The sequence below is a fragment of the Columba livia genome, chromosome 12 (assembly GCF_036013475.1).
Source record: "Columba livia isolate bColLiv1 breed racing homer chromosome 12, bColLiv1.pat.W.v2, whole genome shotgun sequence".
Lineage (NCBI taxonomy): Eukaryota > Metazoa > Chordata > Aves > Columbiformes > Columbidae > Columba > Columba livia.
In genome coordinates, this window is record NC_088613.1 from 2,293,349 (window position 1) to 2,308,285 (window position 14,937).

General features: G+C 43.6%; 1 protein-coding gene across 7 annotated transcripts in view; it reads left to right on the forward strand.

The window, feature by feature from the left end:
• Positions 1-14,937, forward strand: part of DCX (doublecortin) — a 118,069-nt gene that overhangs the window by 88,277 nt on the left and 14,855 nt on the right. For 4 of the 7 annotated variants that reach the window (XM_021300303.2, XM_013370193.3, XM_065077262.1 and 1 more), the window contains 2 exons: positions 6,953-7,055; positions 10,850-10,987. In XM_021300303.2, coding sequence (XP_021155978.1) covers positions 6,953-7,055; positions 10,850-10,987 — 241 coding nt within the window. The remainder of the gene's footprint in view (positions 1-6,952; positions 7,056-10,849; positions 10,988-14,937) is intronic. The other 3 variants (XM_021300310.2, XM_013370194.3, XM_065077264.1) reach the window with 1 other exon arrangement.

The window sequence follows — 14,937 nt, forward strand, 5'->3', positions numbered from 1 at the left end:
CTTGTTCCCCCAACTGCACGGCACATTTATCCCCAGCCTCATACATTCATGAATGCAAGAACAAGCCTTTCTTCTAGGTAAAAGGAATCAACAGCCTGAATATCTGTTTCACAGCCCCCTCCATCTGTATGGGGAATGGGGATAACAAACTAACCTTTCTTCCAGGGGCTAATTGGATTTCACACAGTTTGGATGCACCACTGATTCACCAGATATATTAAATTCAGCTTTAACATTCCCGCTGGGTAGCTTGACCTCCCCCTCCCCTTACTTTTATTCTGTTCTATTTCAAACTTATCCATTTCCAATACTTAAACGAACAGGCACCTTGTGCTGCAGCCCTTTGGAGAGCAGCGTTTATTCATGCGTGAAGTCTTAGAAGCTGCTGTGCACATACATGCATGAATATTTCTTATTCCGCTTAAATAAACATCACAAATGCTTATTATAGAAATAATGCACATTGGTCAGAAGCTGGTGTTCCTACTCTGGTTTGGTTGCATTATAACAAAATACTCCAAGTGGACACAAAGCAGCCGTAATCAACCTGCTGTAGTTATACAGCCTAAGAGGATCTGCATTTTGCATCAATAAAAAGGTGTAAAAATGCCCTCTCGCATCAAAGGAAACACTTGATCATGCAGACTTGCCCAAATTTTCTCTTTTGAAGGTGAGAAAGGAGGAAAAATACCTACAGAAGAGTGGAATTTGATTCCTTCAATCAAATTCTCTAGACTTAAATGTAAGCCATGGCTCTCCATGAATACAGAAAAGGTGGCATCTCTGAATAATGTTTATAGAATGGCAATCTCACTGCCTGTTTCTATTGACAGGTCAAATTATGGGCCCTGAACCCTGGAGGGTGGAACTGCACATATTGTATGGCACGGGCTGGGCACACAGGAGCGAACCCGGTCCGTTTTTAAATGACAACATCCACGCCTTTTCTGCTCATCTTTCTATTGCTTATCCATTTTAAGCAGTATTTTTTGATAATAGCGGATGAGTAATTCTCTTTCTGCGAATGCAAATGTGGAATATGTTGAGTGGGTGTGTGCATACTTTAAAGAAATAATTGAGTCCAAACATCTCTTCTTTGTAAACGCAGGAAACCAGAATCTAATAAAATGTAAATCAATTCAGTGTCTGCTTTGGGCTTGCAGTCTTCAGACTGTTAAAAAAACCCAAACTATTAAGTGCTGCGCATTGCAATATCAACATCTTTATTTTCCATCGTATCCTCTTGGCCCCTTAAGTCTTCTGAAATCTTTTTCTTTCCGGACATGTGTTGAAGAGTTTGTCAGAATAGAGAAAGCTGCTCATTTAAAGGCTACTCTGCATGTTCATTAATTCCCAGCATTCACTCTGGTCCGTGACCGTACTGAGTCTTCCTGTGGCCAAGGGTGTCTGTGTTTGGTTTCTGTACCCGGCTTTATTGATTGCAAACACCCAGCTCATTAATTGTAAAGCACACTTGCCTTTGTGATTTAGGACTTTGGCTTCTCTGACCCGAAATAAACACACCACTGCCAATTCGTCTTGGGGTACAGGTGTTGGAGTATAAACAATTACATCATATTTCTGGTTTGAGTTAAAACAATTGAAGCAGATTTTAGTTACATTCTCAGCTCAGTTAATTCTCAGTGCCTGTCTAGCTGGTCTGACTTGCTTTGCTTCATCTGGTGCTGCTAGAGAACGGACGTGAGCAGGCATCTAAAATATGGTATTTGTCTTTAGCTGACAGAGGGTTGGGTATGCTCAATGTTATACTATTTATCGAAGCAACCTGGAAAATAAGAGGATGTCTTAGTTCTGCTCTTGGTAGGCTTTATGTGTGTATGGCATCCAAATTGTCTTGTATGGTCTTTGCAGCCTTAAGGGAAGCTGTTTCTGAAGACAGTTTTTCCTCTCTGCTGAGCTCTGAGGCCTACAGGCTGAACACGTATGATGATTTGAAGAAAGCAAACGGACATCTTCAGCATAACCATTACCTCTGCAGAAACGGAAGGAACAGTTTCAAGCTACCTATCCAGTAGTACCACTTTCTGTTCTGCTGTCTAAATTCTTAAAGAGAAGGGATCTTACAGAGAGAAGGTTTAACAAAGTCATTATGGCTAAGGGAGAGAGGAGCAGAGGAGGAAGCCTTGCACTGGCCCTCACTTATCCTGAGACCTGCAGGGTCAGGCAGTTGGTTAAAGTCCCCAAGATGGAAGATGTTCAGCCCCCAGGTCAAACCCATGGTTGTGTTACTCCAAATCTCCTTTGCCAGACCTCTGCTGGCCATTTAGGCAAAGGTCTTTCCTCCTTCCATGGCATAAGGAAGAGCTGTAAAGTCTGGGAGCAGGACTACGTACATAAATCACTGTTCTGAATAATCCCTAGCTACAGTGTCTGATCATTTATCATTCAGCCTCATTTGGCTCCATCAGCTAAAAATAGAAACCTCTGCTAAAGACGTGTCTCAGAAAGGTGAAAAAGACAGTTCCATCAACCCTCCTGGTGATATATTCCTTTCCAGAGATGTGCTCCGTCATCTTCTTGGCAAACTGATGGCCAGTCCGGGCTACCGGACACTCCTGCTAAAGCAGCAGCCGCGGGAGCTGCAGAGCTCGGCCCTAGAGCCTGTGCTGCTGCTGCGAGGATGTTCTGCGTGCAGGTGTGGAGGGTGACAGCGAGAGCAGCCCTGTCACCCTGTGCACACCGCCAGCTCTCTCATTCTGCACCTTGGGAAAGGGAGCAAAAGGACCTGTGAATTGTAACACCCTTTTAAGGCACAGGAGGCTCTGCATGGGCAGGTGATTTAAAGCTTAAGTCTTCAGGCTTTTGATTTCTAGTTATTTTAAATTATTGTATTTGATAATGAATGACAGTTTTTAAATACTGCTGCTGCCTCCTGGAGGATGGTAGAAGTAGCCAGTTACTCACAACCGTGCAGGTATATATCCTGCATATTTACTTCTGCTTTTCCAGGTGTGCTCTGAAAATCTGTAGCATCCCAGGTGTTTCAGCAAACTGGGAGCTCACATCCAGAATGGTGCTGGAGGCAAGTCCCTTTTTGTCAAAATCCTGAAAAATGCTTAGTTCTACAGCTACCGTACGGCTCAGCATCTCTCAGAAGGCTGAATCTTTCCATTCTGCAACTGGAACCGCTGCAGCAGCCGCTAATGGATTGTCACTGCAGAAATCCCCTCTTGGAAGTCCCAGTTAACACTGTCCTCTCAGGGAAGGTTTTCCTAACATAAGCAGAGAAGAATTTCATTGAACGAGAAAAGAAACCACACTTAATGAAAACCTAAGGAAGTGCAAACACTTTTGTAGTCCCTAAAATCTCTGTTAATATCTACCAGCTTCTATTTCTTCCATAATATATTAGAAAGTTTAAAAAAATTAAACCTTGACACAAAGAAAAATGCTACTGACAAATCTATTGGAAATAATTACTTTGTAAGAAATAAATTTGTGCCTCGTCGAGTGGAGTGTGAAGATTTACCCTCCTTCATTGGAATTGCTTAAGCTACAGGAATTGCAGAGAAAACATTGCACGCATTATGACCCTTTTTAACTCAGCATTGTCTCCTGAATTTCACATTAAATATTTTCCTCCTTTAAATGAAGGCTTGCACATATATCTTTGAAATCAATGCTATTCATCCTTTCTTCTGTAATTACGTACTCAAGTTTAATTCGTGTTATAAATACAGAAGTTTCTAGACTTAAAAATGGAAAAAGACCAAATCTTTCTAATGTGATGGTTTCCAGTGTTGTTGCTAAAGGTGCAGGATAACAGTCACCAACAAAATCACCATCTTCAGGTAGCAGCCCAGGCCCTTGCACTAGCGGGCCACTGTCCGTCAGGGCTTGTGCTTTAATAAATTCAGAGCTAAGAGCAAAATGCACCATTTATAAGCAAAGATTTTCCAGTTTATCAGCTGGGGTCAATTTTTGTCGATGTGAACTTTCTTTTGGGGTTTTCATGGTATACCAGACTAATTACTGGATATAATTAGAATAGTAGATTAGAGTAAGCTCAAGCAGAACCTATAATTTCCAAACAGCCCAGACTGCCTGGGGGGAGACTTGTACTATTATTATTATTTTTTAATTTTACTGAGGAAAAATTATTTAAAAGACTTTTGAAGAATGGAGATAAGACGATTTACAAGGTTATTCTGAGTTCACTGAAAACCCTTAGAACAATTAATGCAGGGTAGAGGTTTGGCCTTGCTTGTCCAGAACAACCCGAAATGTTCCATACTGGGTAATAAGGTCTCGCACCAGTTTTCCCAGCAGAGCAGCCCATGGGCCCACTTGTGTCCTCCTCAGCTGCACGTCCTTCAGGGATGAGCATATCCAGGCCTTTCTCCTGGTATTGCTCTTTCTCTGTGCGTCACTTAGGCAACGTGGCTCTGGTGCTGTGCGATCCATCACTTCAGCCACATGTTTTCACAGGGAAAGCTTCCTCCAGTGGCTCTATGTAGACAGCAAAACATCTGGGGCATGTTTCAGGGACACGCAGTCATGGTCATGGATTTACGTTGAATAAACAGAAGTTAAAAAAGGAAATACCACACACGTGGTGAACATAAGCAACATAGCTACAACTGCATAATACGCAACACCTTTTATTTTCTGAATTTTGCAATGTTTTGCACTGTTTAGTGGCAGCGGGGCTGTGTTTTGGCTGTCTCTTCTACCAGGTTGTGTTGAGTTCTTAACAGTGGAAGTTACAGCAGAAGACAAAAGGGAACAGGTAAAGCAAGTACAGAAGTTACTGTTTCATGAATATTAGGATTAACTAATGTCTTTACCAACCTCCAGTGCTCATCCAGCCAGCTGTTCATAACTATATAATACACATAATAACCTACTATCTGAAGGGACAAGAATGCAGCAAAGCGAATGTCAAGCACCTCTGCTTGCCATGTAATCAGGTTCCTATCCATGTGCGTGCTGATAGTTTTCCATCACATTTGGACCCTCGATCTGAAGGCTTTCTTGGTTGCCCAGACTCTTCTTTTTGCGTGTGGTGGTTGTGGGGAGTTCAAGGGTGAAATATACACTTCAACTTACAACCTGGAGCCAATAAAAGCACCTGTGGGTTCTCTTAGACTTCATCTAAAAGCCTGCAAAATTTCGGAACCCTTCCGTTATGATCTAGCTTTGCACTGTGTGTTACAGTGGTTTCGGTACTGAAGGGTGAGCTAAGCAGCCCATGGGATTTTTCCATGGCATAAGTTTAGTACTTAGCATTCAAATGGGAACTTGTGTCTTGAGCCAAACCCAATTATTTGCAAATGAATCAGTGCCACACATCCGCAGGGGGAGGACTGTAATACCAAGTGCTGGTTTGAAATGTCATCTTTTCTGTGGGAGAATTCTCTATGGATAACATGTTAACTATTTTCCAACTAATTTTAGGCAAAAGGAAATTGAAATTCACTGAGGTTTGCAAAGAAAATTCTACCTTTGTTCGAAGCCATCGCTTCCGTGGATTTCAGTTTGCTCCATTATGAAAGTCAAGCCGATGTGAAAAGCAAGCTTTTCACTAATGTTTGGCATCGTAACCAGAGCTGGCACTCTTAGGCAGTGCTTTAATTATACATTATATTAACCAGTGTGAAATACTGAGCCTTATTAAGATAGCCAAAAGCCTTCTTTATAGTTGATTTATTAGAGCTTGAAATTAACTTTTCACAGTCCAGCTCAACAAGATCAGTAGATATGGAAATTCAGCTGTGTCTACAGCAAGTTTCCCTGCGGTTATCTCCAGTGCTCGCTCCCTTCCCTTGCAATGCAGCTGTAAAGTCCTCATGCCCAGACACGCCAACATCAGCCGTCATGCTGGTACCTCTGTTATCAGCATCAGTGCCAATCTTGCAGTCTCTTGGAATGGTGTCCCGAACAAATGCAATTTCAAAGCCCCACGTTTGGCCTGGGCTCGCCGGCTGCGCGGAGGCGTGCCTGCTGGGCTGCACCAGCTGGCTGGTGCTGGAGAAGTTCTGCTCCGGTGTGTTGGCACATCAGCATTCTTTCTCCTCCTGACCCAGTACTCAGTCTATGTCTGAGAAGTCAGGAGCTCAGGCTGAAGTTCTAGGCATAGTCAGTGGGATAAAGGTACTTTGTTGTCCCTCTAGCCCTTGGAGGCAGGTGCTGTGCTGAACATTTGTCTCTAGAATAGCTGCACAAAGGCTTTGAAGTTGGGCCTTTCCTCCTCTTCAAAGCAAGAGTGTTACTTTCCACTTCACATGAGTTTTCAAACCATTTTCTGAAGGTGGAAGAGCAGCACTTTCTTTGCCTCAGAAGAGCCCCTGCCAGCCTGCCAGGAATCTGAATAAAAGGGAATTTTCTACAAGATACTGATGACAAGTCTGGGTGTTTATGGACCTCTCCAAAGAGCAATCGTGTACATTTTCCACTAGTTGTACTGAGATGGTTTGGATTAACTTTAGGTATGTGGAGATAACACAAGAGCATTGATATGAGTTGCTGTGTTATTACCACTGGTCCAGTGTAGTTACCATTAGCACAGTTGTCTTGCCGTTGCTGCGTAATCACTTTGATTATTTCACTGGTAACTGTGTAAGTTACCGTGACTGTAACTGTGTGGGTTCATATGATGCTTGGGTGGGAAGAGTGTCCAGTGATGCTTTGGGCCTCTCCCTCACCGGTGCAGATAAACCTTGTGGTCATCCTGAAAGGATCGCAAATGCCGTAACCTCAGACAATTTGCAAGGTAGTTGGGATTTTTTTTCCTCTTTTTTTAATTACACTTTTAGGCTTGACTTGCCCAGTGAAGTTGTGTGTTGTGCACCAAGCCTATGGGAAGCAGGACCGAATCAGCATGGGATGGGGGAACAGCAGCGAGGCAGCTCCCTCCTGTTTAAATTAAAACTAAGCCACATCAGAATGTTGCCAATTAAGAATAAAATGAATTACTCTGCTCTCTCTGTAGGTGACCTGTCTCCACGATTTCTTTGGGGATGATGATGTGTTCATTGCCTGTGGTCCAGAAAAATTCCGCTATGCACAGGATGACTTTTCTCTGGATGAAAGCGGTAAAATCAAACACACTGCTCTCCAGTCTGTGTGTTTGTTTGATTTCCATTCGCTTGCTTGTATCAGATAATAATGCTGCATGCTTTTGTTCTGTTGTTTAAGACCTAGTACATGGACTTTAACATCTTTTTGCAATACTTGTACAGTCAGTTGATATTATAATTGGGCACATACTAACTGCAGTAGCCTGTCAGAATAGATGAACTACTACACCCTTTGACATTTACTGCAAAATCCGATAGTGTAAATCTTTTCGGTTTTATCCAGTTGCAGTCAGATACATTTTTACTGAGAACTAAGCAGGACTCTTGTCTGCATATGTGAATATTAAAAAATGGGAATAAACACAATTAAAAGGAAAATCTCACCCTCCACTGCTTTCTTCTGCTGATTCAAAAAGAAGGGCAATAATTCCTTTTGTAGGGGAGGGGACAGGGACAGCACCATTATTTCTCCCCGTTACAACTGCAAGCACAGATCTGTAACAACATGAGTCTCTAGGATCAATTAAGCCATGAAATCTTTGATTTCACAGAATATACAGAGCTTGTTGTAGGAGTCAGCAGCCACCCCACCTGGCAACTGTGCACCCCAAGAGTGCGGGCTGTCTGCTGGTGCCAGTGAGAGCAGCAAGAGTCAATTCACGGAACTTTGACCATTTAAACTAGAAGAAAATATGGTCTCCAAACATTCAGGCTCATTTCCTGAAGCTCTGAGTATCCTATATAGGGAACAGGAGCCCCATGCTGTCTTGTGTGCTACAAACTGCCTCAGCATTTAAGAGGATCTTTGCTGTATAACAGGAAGTCAAGCAGCCTTTAATCTCTAAACACTGTATTTTTATGAGTCCTTTGCAAGCCTGATTTTATTTGACGCTGGTACTTCTGACCTGTGTACTCCAGATGAACCCATTTGATGGTCTTGGGTGATTCAAAGAAAGGTTCCAAGGTTCAGCTGAAACTTTGCAAGCAGAGAATCAAGCCTGTGTCCGGCCGGGGGAGCAATCTGTAACGTGAGCTTCAGATTGTTTGAACACTCGGCAGTTGAGTCAGCTCCACGGGGAGTTCCACGCTGTCAAACAGTTTGGATGCAATCCTGGCAGAACAACCTGATGGGAAGCCCAGCTCTCTGCCTGCATTCCTGGTTACTACTAACTTTTCCAGCTTGGATTTCTCTAGCAAAAATAAGCCAAGCCTGCTGTTGGGAAGGCACCCAGTAACTGCAGCTCTCGGTGCTATTTTCAGGGGAGCAGGGATGCCCTGCACCTCTCCAGAAGCAGATGAGGAACCATGAGCCAGCAGCATTTTCCCTTTAGACACCCACTGTCCTTCCTCGTTAGGAGTCAGGTGCTACAAGGAGAACTGTGAGTGCTGAGGTCTTGCAGATGAATGTCACTTATTAAAATCTCCTCTGTCATGGGGTACTTTTTCTTGCCTCTTTGGATGACGTGCACTTGAACTGCTGGTTATTATGTTCACTCTGGCAGGACATCAGGAAGCAAAAAGAGAAATAGCATAAGAGGATTATGTCATCTTTTTCCTCCTGGCCGCCCACCACAGCTTCTGCCCGATAACTCCTCTTGCTGAGCACCTTCCAGATCATGTTGCTCTGTCTCATTTGTACCCGGTGGTTTCAGCATCAGCCCATGGAAATCTCACCCCCCATGTGATGTCTAGAGGCCTGTTTACAGTAACTTCAGCTCAGTCAGGTTCCCACCTTCAGAACCTTGTTTCAAGACGCTCAGGGATCGCCTTTGGTGGACCGACACTAACCAGCGGCTGAGCTGGAGGAACTCCTCAGTCAGCCTTTCTGGCCTTGAAAATACAAAGCTGAACTTCTTTTCAAGGAAAAGAGACCCCCTTGCTTTCTGAGATACCCACGAGATATATGATTGCCAGATATCACACAGGGAGGCCGTACTCCCGTGTATCTCACATAGCATTTGGTGCCCATGGCTGGGCAAATGAATTGTGCTCTAAGATCAAATAATTGCACTGTTTTTGTTAAACAACTATATGGAAGAGCCTTGAAAAATATTAGTTCTGCAGTGACTGAAGATGGTTTTTGCCTGTGTTTTGGCTTGGCTGGTTAATACCAGGAGCAGTTATTTGCACACTGTCCCTAGTGGCTATTGCAGTCAAACACTATATTCTTTAGTATCAAGGAGGGATAGTCTACCTTCCACATCTGTCTCCCTCCTGGCCATTATTGCTCTTCACGTATAAAAAATTGGGTCTGTATTGGTGCTGGAGCCCTACAAGCCTTTCTGTGCCATCATCTGTGACAAGTAAAGTATGTTGAAAAGAAAACCCACACACTTTTTCTATCCCTGAGTTAGAGTTTCCAAAATCCATTTAGCAGGAGAGAGAATAAACTCATCGTAGGTTTAACTATCGCCTTGCAGCATCCCTGGAGCACAGGGAGATGCTACAGCCTCTCTTCATATTCTTTTACTGCATGACCCAACAGCAAACTCTCTCGCAAGCCATCTGGAAGAAGAAGAGACTGACTCTTGACTGTCTGAGAATGAGGAAAGCCTGGGGAAAAATTTAAGGCAATTAGTTTTTCGTAGATATACTGATATATAAATAAATAACACATACATTTAGGTCAGACGACTTGTTTTTCGGTTGACCAATAATTTACATGCTCTGTGCTGCCTTAGTTCATTCCCAGTAGGGAATGCCGTGCAGGGAGCCCTCAGTCCAGCCCTGCACGCTGAACCCAACTTTTCCATAAAAAACTGTCTGTATGTGGAACATCTAATTCACGTCTGTAAAAAAGACCTGGTTCTCACATCTTGGTGAGGACAATCTGTTGCAGGAGACGAGGTGAGACCAGTTAGCCTTTGACAAAAAGGAAATCCCCTTTTTATTGCCTTCTTCTTAACTGGGTTAAGTTAATAACTCGAGAGGTGGATAAGTGCTTTTTCTGTTAGCTCTCAATGTAAATAAAGCCTGGTTTTGAAGATCTGGCATGCCTGAAATCCTGGGACACCCAGAGGTTTGTTAGCATTTCGGTTCCCTTCTGCAGGACGCTGGAGATCATGTTTACATTTTATCCTTTTCCTGGCCTATTTATTTTTTAAGAAAACACAGTTGGGGTTCTCATCTGCCCATGGCTTTAAGTACATAAATCTCCTAGACTTGTTTGTACAAACCTTTCTGAAAGGGGTGAGTGGCCAGGACAGAGGACGTGTTTTGTAAAACCATTTTGTCTTCTTTGCTTTCTGCATCTGAAAAGTTGCAGCTTGTTAGAAACCGCAAAGGAGGTTGATTGTGGCTGGGTGAAAGCCTCCTGGGGCACATGTCCTGTCTGCCACTTACAGACCTTTATGTCACGCCACGAGCTGGTAGCTGGCTTTCTGCAGCCGCATCAGTTGCACTCATCATTCCTACCATTAGGTCTTCCTGCAGGAGTTACAGCAAATTAACTGGTTGTTTTGCCTGATTCTTCATGCAGTCAGTGTCAACCATAGTCCTCACTAGCTGGTGAGAACCAAGGCAAGGGGAAGGACGGAAAATCTTTGGTAGGACACAGTATGGAGATGGGAGCCAGTGTGATCTTGTTTCAGCACCTCTTCTAGAGAAGCAAAGCTGTTCTTCTTTTTGCCCTCCCCCTAAAAAGTCTCCTTTCTGCCCTGGAAAAAAAAGCAGAGATACCAGCTCTTCCCTTGCTGTTGGTGTTTTCTGCAGCTGTTTGGATACAAAGCTGCCCCTGGGTGTTTGACACCTGGCGCCTGTGGGCAGCGACAGGGGCAGGGCCGTAACCGGGGTTCTGTGTGTGTCCGCAGAGTGCCGGGTGATGAAAGGGAGCCCCGCGGCCGCCACGGGCAGCAAGTCCTCTCCCACCCCGCAGAAGAGCTCAGCAAAGAGCCCAGCGCCCATGCGCCGGAGCAAGTCTCCAGCCGATTCAGGTAACCACCAAGACGGTGAGTGATTGTTCTTTGCTGTCTGAATATTAACTGTGCTCAAGAGGAAAACACATACTGTGTGTCTTTGGATACACTGACGTTGGCTGTTTGCATATGAAACAAGCTGGTGCTAGTGTACAGGGGCCCCTAATAAATATTGGAGAGGGATCCTCTGGTCAGTTAAGTGCAGCTGTGCACCACAGTCTCACAGTTTCCTGCATTAACAGAATTTTAATAGAAGTTTCCATTACACAGGCCAGAAATCAAGGCCCATAACGCTCCCATATGTTCCTTATAGATACAGACTGATATACAATAACCTCTTGTGCAATGCAAATGTTAATTACTGTGCAAGTCAGAAGTGTCTCCTTCTAATCATTGTTTAAGGAAGACCAGTGACCTTGCAATTGGAGAACTAGCGATGGGTTTATTGATGTGACATTCACTCAGTAACAGAAGAGAAGGAAAATGGGAGTTCTGATGTGCTGCAGCAGCTTGAGCCTTTGGAAATGTCTGGACTGGCAGCGTAGCACACCCGGAGAGCTGCAGAGCCTTCCGGTTAAAGGCTGGGCTCAATATCGCACTGCTGCTGGTTGATAGTTTTTAGCGTCATAGGATGGAGAGGATGGATCTCCAGGTGTCTCATCTGTCTGCCTGTTTATTTCCAAAAGAGAACCAGACATCGCCTTTCACTAAAATGGCCAAGTCACCAAATAAGCACCTCAGGATTCCAGGAGAGCTTCATAGCTAAATTCAAGTGACCCACTGTATTAATGCAGGTGACATAAATCAGAAATTGCTTTTCCCTTTCACAGTAACACATTGCGTATTGCATGTGGACACCCACAACAGTCGACCATCAGTAGATATTGGACTACTGGATATAAAATTCTCCTGACAATATTCAGTCCGATTTTTCCCAGGACTAATTTAGTTTGTTTAGGGTCTCTTGATGTTCTTCAGCTGCTTAAAGAGACAACGTGAAATTGGTTGGCACATGCAAAGACTGTGATTTTTAAAAAGTTATTTATTGGTAAGGTGGTTCTGCATTCAGAGAGTTTTCCTTCAGGATTCCAGTGTTGGCTGTTCCTAAACTCAGGGTTCCTATATTATAAAAAGCTTTTACAGTCCCAAATGCACGGTAAAGTTGCGTAGGTACATTGAAAGCATGATGTGAAACATGTTGTTGATTTAAAAAACAAATAACTCCCATTCAGTGATCTAAGAGTCAGCTCAAGCATGAGGCGTGAAACAGCTTTCATACCTTCGCCATAAGCATCAGGTGCTAATTACCACCGGAACTAGACTTCATTGCATGAACATACAGTCTAATGTGAAATGGCAACTATTATGTTCCTAATTTTAAGTGACTGAATGACTCAAAGGAACAAAATGATGAGTCATCTGATGAGGTTCAGTGAACACAGTTAGTGGAGCCTTTCAGAAGGAGATTAAAATAACCAGAAATGCTGAACAATAGCCAGCCCCTGGAGTTAAGGCCAGTAATGAAGGACAAATCAGGTTTCCTTAATCCATCTAGACAAGAGTCTTTCGTACTTCCCTGTGATTTCAATACAGAAAAAAATGGCAGCTTGTCCTGCTTAATGAGAATGTAAAAGGACTGAACTGTTTTCGTATGGACGGAACATGCTAAAACAGACATAGGCAAATGAGAGAAAATCCAGAAGAAATTTCCCAGGGTTCAGAAACTGCTTTGGGAGGGAAGGCTGAAGGACTCATTCAGCTTAGGAAAAAGGAAGATCGAGAAAGGACAATTTCCCACTCTTCAAATGCATTTGCCGTGTTATAAAGAAGATAAGGATCAATTTTCCTGTGTGCCTATCAGGGATAGGGCAGGACGTTGGTTTAAACTTTAATACAGGATATGCAGATCATATATTAGAAGACTTTTCAATTAGAAGCTTCTAAATCACAGAAGTGGGTGTCCTGGAGAGCTTGTGGTTCCCAGTCAGACTTGATGATTTTAAAAAACACTTTAGAAAGATCTCTACTGGGGACGATCCAAATAACCTGATCTCAATTCAGAGCACAGAATTGGAGTTACAAAGCTTCTGTGGTTCTTTCTAGCCTCTATTTTTCTTTATATGACGTCAGCTCTGCTAAATGACATAGCTTAGAGCAATAAAAACCAGACTAAACTACATCTGCAGTACACCATCCAGTTCCTTCTCCTAACATGGCAGAGGAAAACTGGGCACAAGGAGATAAGTCTGTGCTGCTGCTGTGGTCCATGAGATTTAAATGGGGCAGGATCAGCGTGAAGTTTGGCATAATTTCTTTAACAGACAGCTCCAACAAGAAGTCAAACCAAACAAAAGACAGAGATGAATCTCAGGGGAGAAAATAATGATGTCATTTGCCATTACTTCTTTGTTATAAAAATATTAATACATCTTACAGTAACTCACATAACAACCAAGGATTCAGTTGTATAAATACATGTGCTGTGATGGTTTTTAAAACCAGCATGATCTTGGTCCTTTGCAGTACGGAGCCACAGGTCCCTGAGCTATAAGCAGATGGTAGCAGACCACAGCCCTTATATTGGAAAGTGTCTTTTCCCCAGCGTTGCCTTGATTTGGCACAGGGAGCTGCCGCTTCTCAGTCCTCTAATGGAAGGGTTTGGATAGAGGGACAAAAGCATATTCACAAGGCAGCAGCAATTAGCAAAACAGATACAGAACGTCAGTCTGTCCTGACGGCAGGTCTGGCTCCCCAGGGTCATTACATATGAACGTGTTAAAGAGGCAGCAGATGTCTTTTGGGTTGCACACGAGATAGAGCAGCTTGTTATCCCACTTGTGCTTACTTAGGTTCTGCTAGCTGACAATCCACAGTACGCGTCCAGCGGAGAGATCACCCTCGCAAAATGTGACGAGCAAAGGTGCCAGCGCTGCAGAGCTGGGCGCTTGGAAGTCAGGAGGTGCCTGGGCGACGGATGCCCGTGCAGCCTGACTTCTGCCACTCCAGTCCCTATTTCACCCCGAGGCTCCTCTGTCCTGGAGGAGCTCACTGAAGGAGCCGCTACTTCTACATTTGCTTTACGCTGTCCTTGTTCTGGTTGTTGCCTCTCTTTATTTTCTCACGACTCTTCAAACCCTGACCTGGAGACAAAACCGTCCACGTATTTCAAGCTTTTTTCTCCCACTCTTGCGATGTGCGAGCGTGTGCTCCTCAAACTAGAAACTCATCCACAGAACCCTGGGAACCCAACGGAGCAAGGAGTATTAACCTTGTTTTACACTTTGATAGAAAAAGAGGTATTTCCACACGTTTTGAGCACTGACTGTGATCCTTGGGCCCTGCTTTTTCCACTTCTGTTCGTTGATGGAAACGTGATTTCAAAAGATGGACCTCAGTAAACTCATTTACAGGTCTTGGGGCTTATAACTGCTGGAAATTCAGATCCCGAGTCCCAGTTATCAGGCAAACCTGAGCAGCACTCAAGAACAATTGCATATGAGGAGTTTGGCTGAAATATCTCTGGGAGAAGCAGGCACACAATTCAGTTTACCTGGGTCTCTCACAGCCATGTAAACAGGATCTGATGCCCTGTTCTCCATCCTCTCTCTCATTTGCTGGACAAGCCTGATCTATCTCCCAAGTACAAATTGTGCACTGAAGGAGGTAAAATCCTATGAAAAAAGGTAGTGCACATGTTCACACAATGAAAGGATGTGTCATAGCCACAAAGGGGCTTGATGGTAAATTGAGGTTGTAAAGCAAATACAATGACATAAATAAGATATAATACACAAACAATAACATGATGGGGAAAAAATAATTAAAATGAAAGCCAGTTATAAAGAATGGTTTCCAATAGTCGAGCTTATGTGAGATCCTTCACTACCATAAGTCACCAGCAGATTTTAGTGGAGCAGCAGCATTATACACCACCTGGGATCTGCTCTTTGCCTCTTGTTATTTTCTTGCATTTGAGTTCAAAA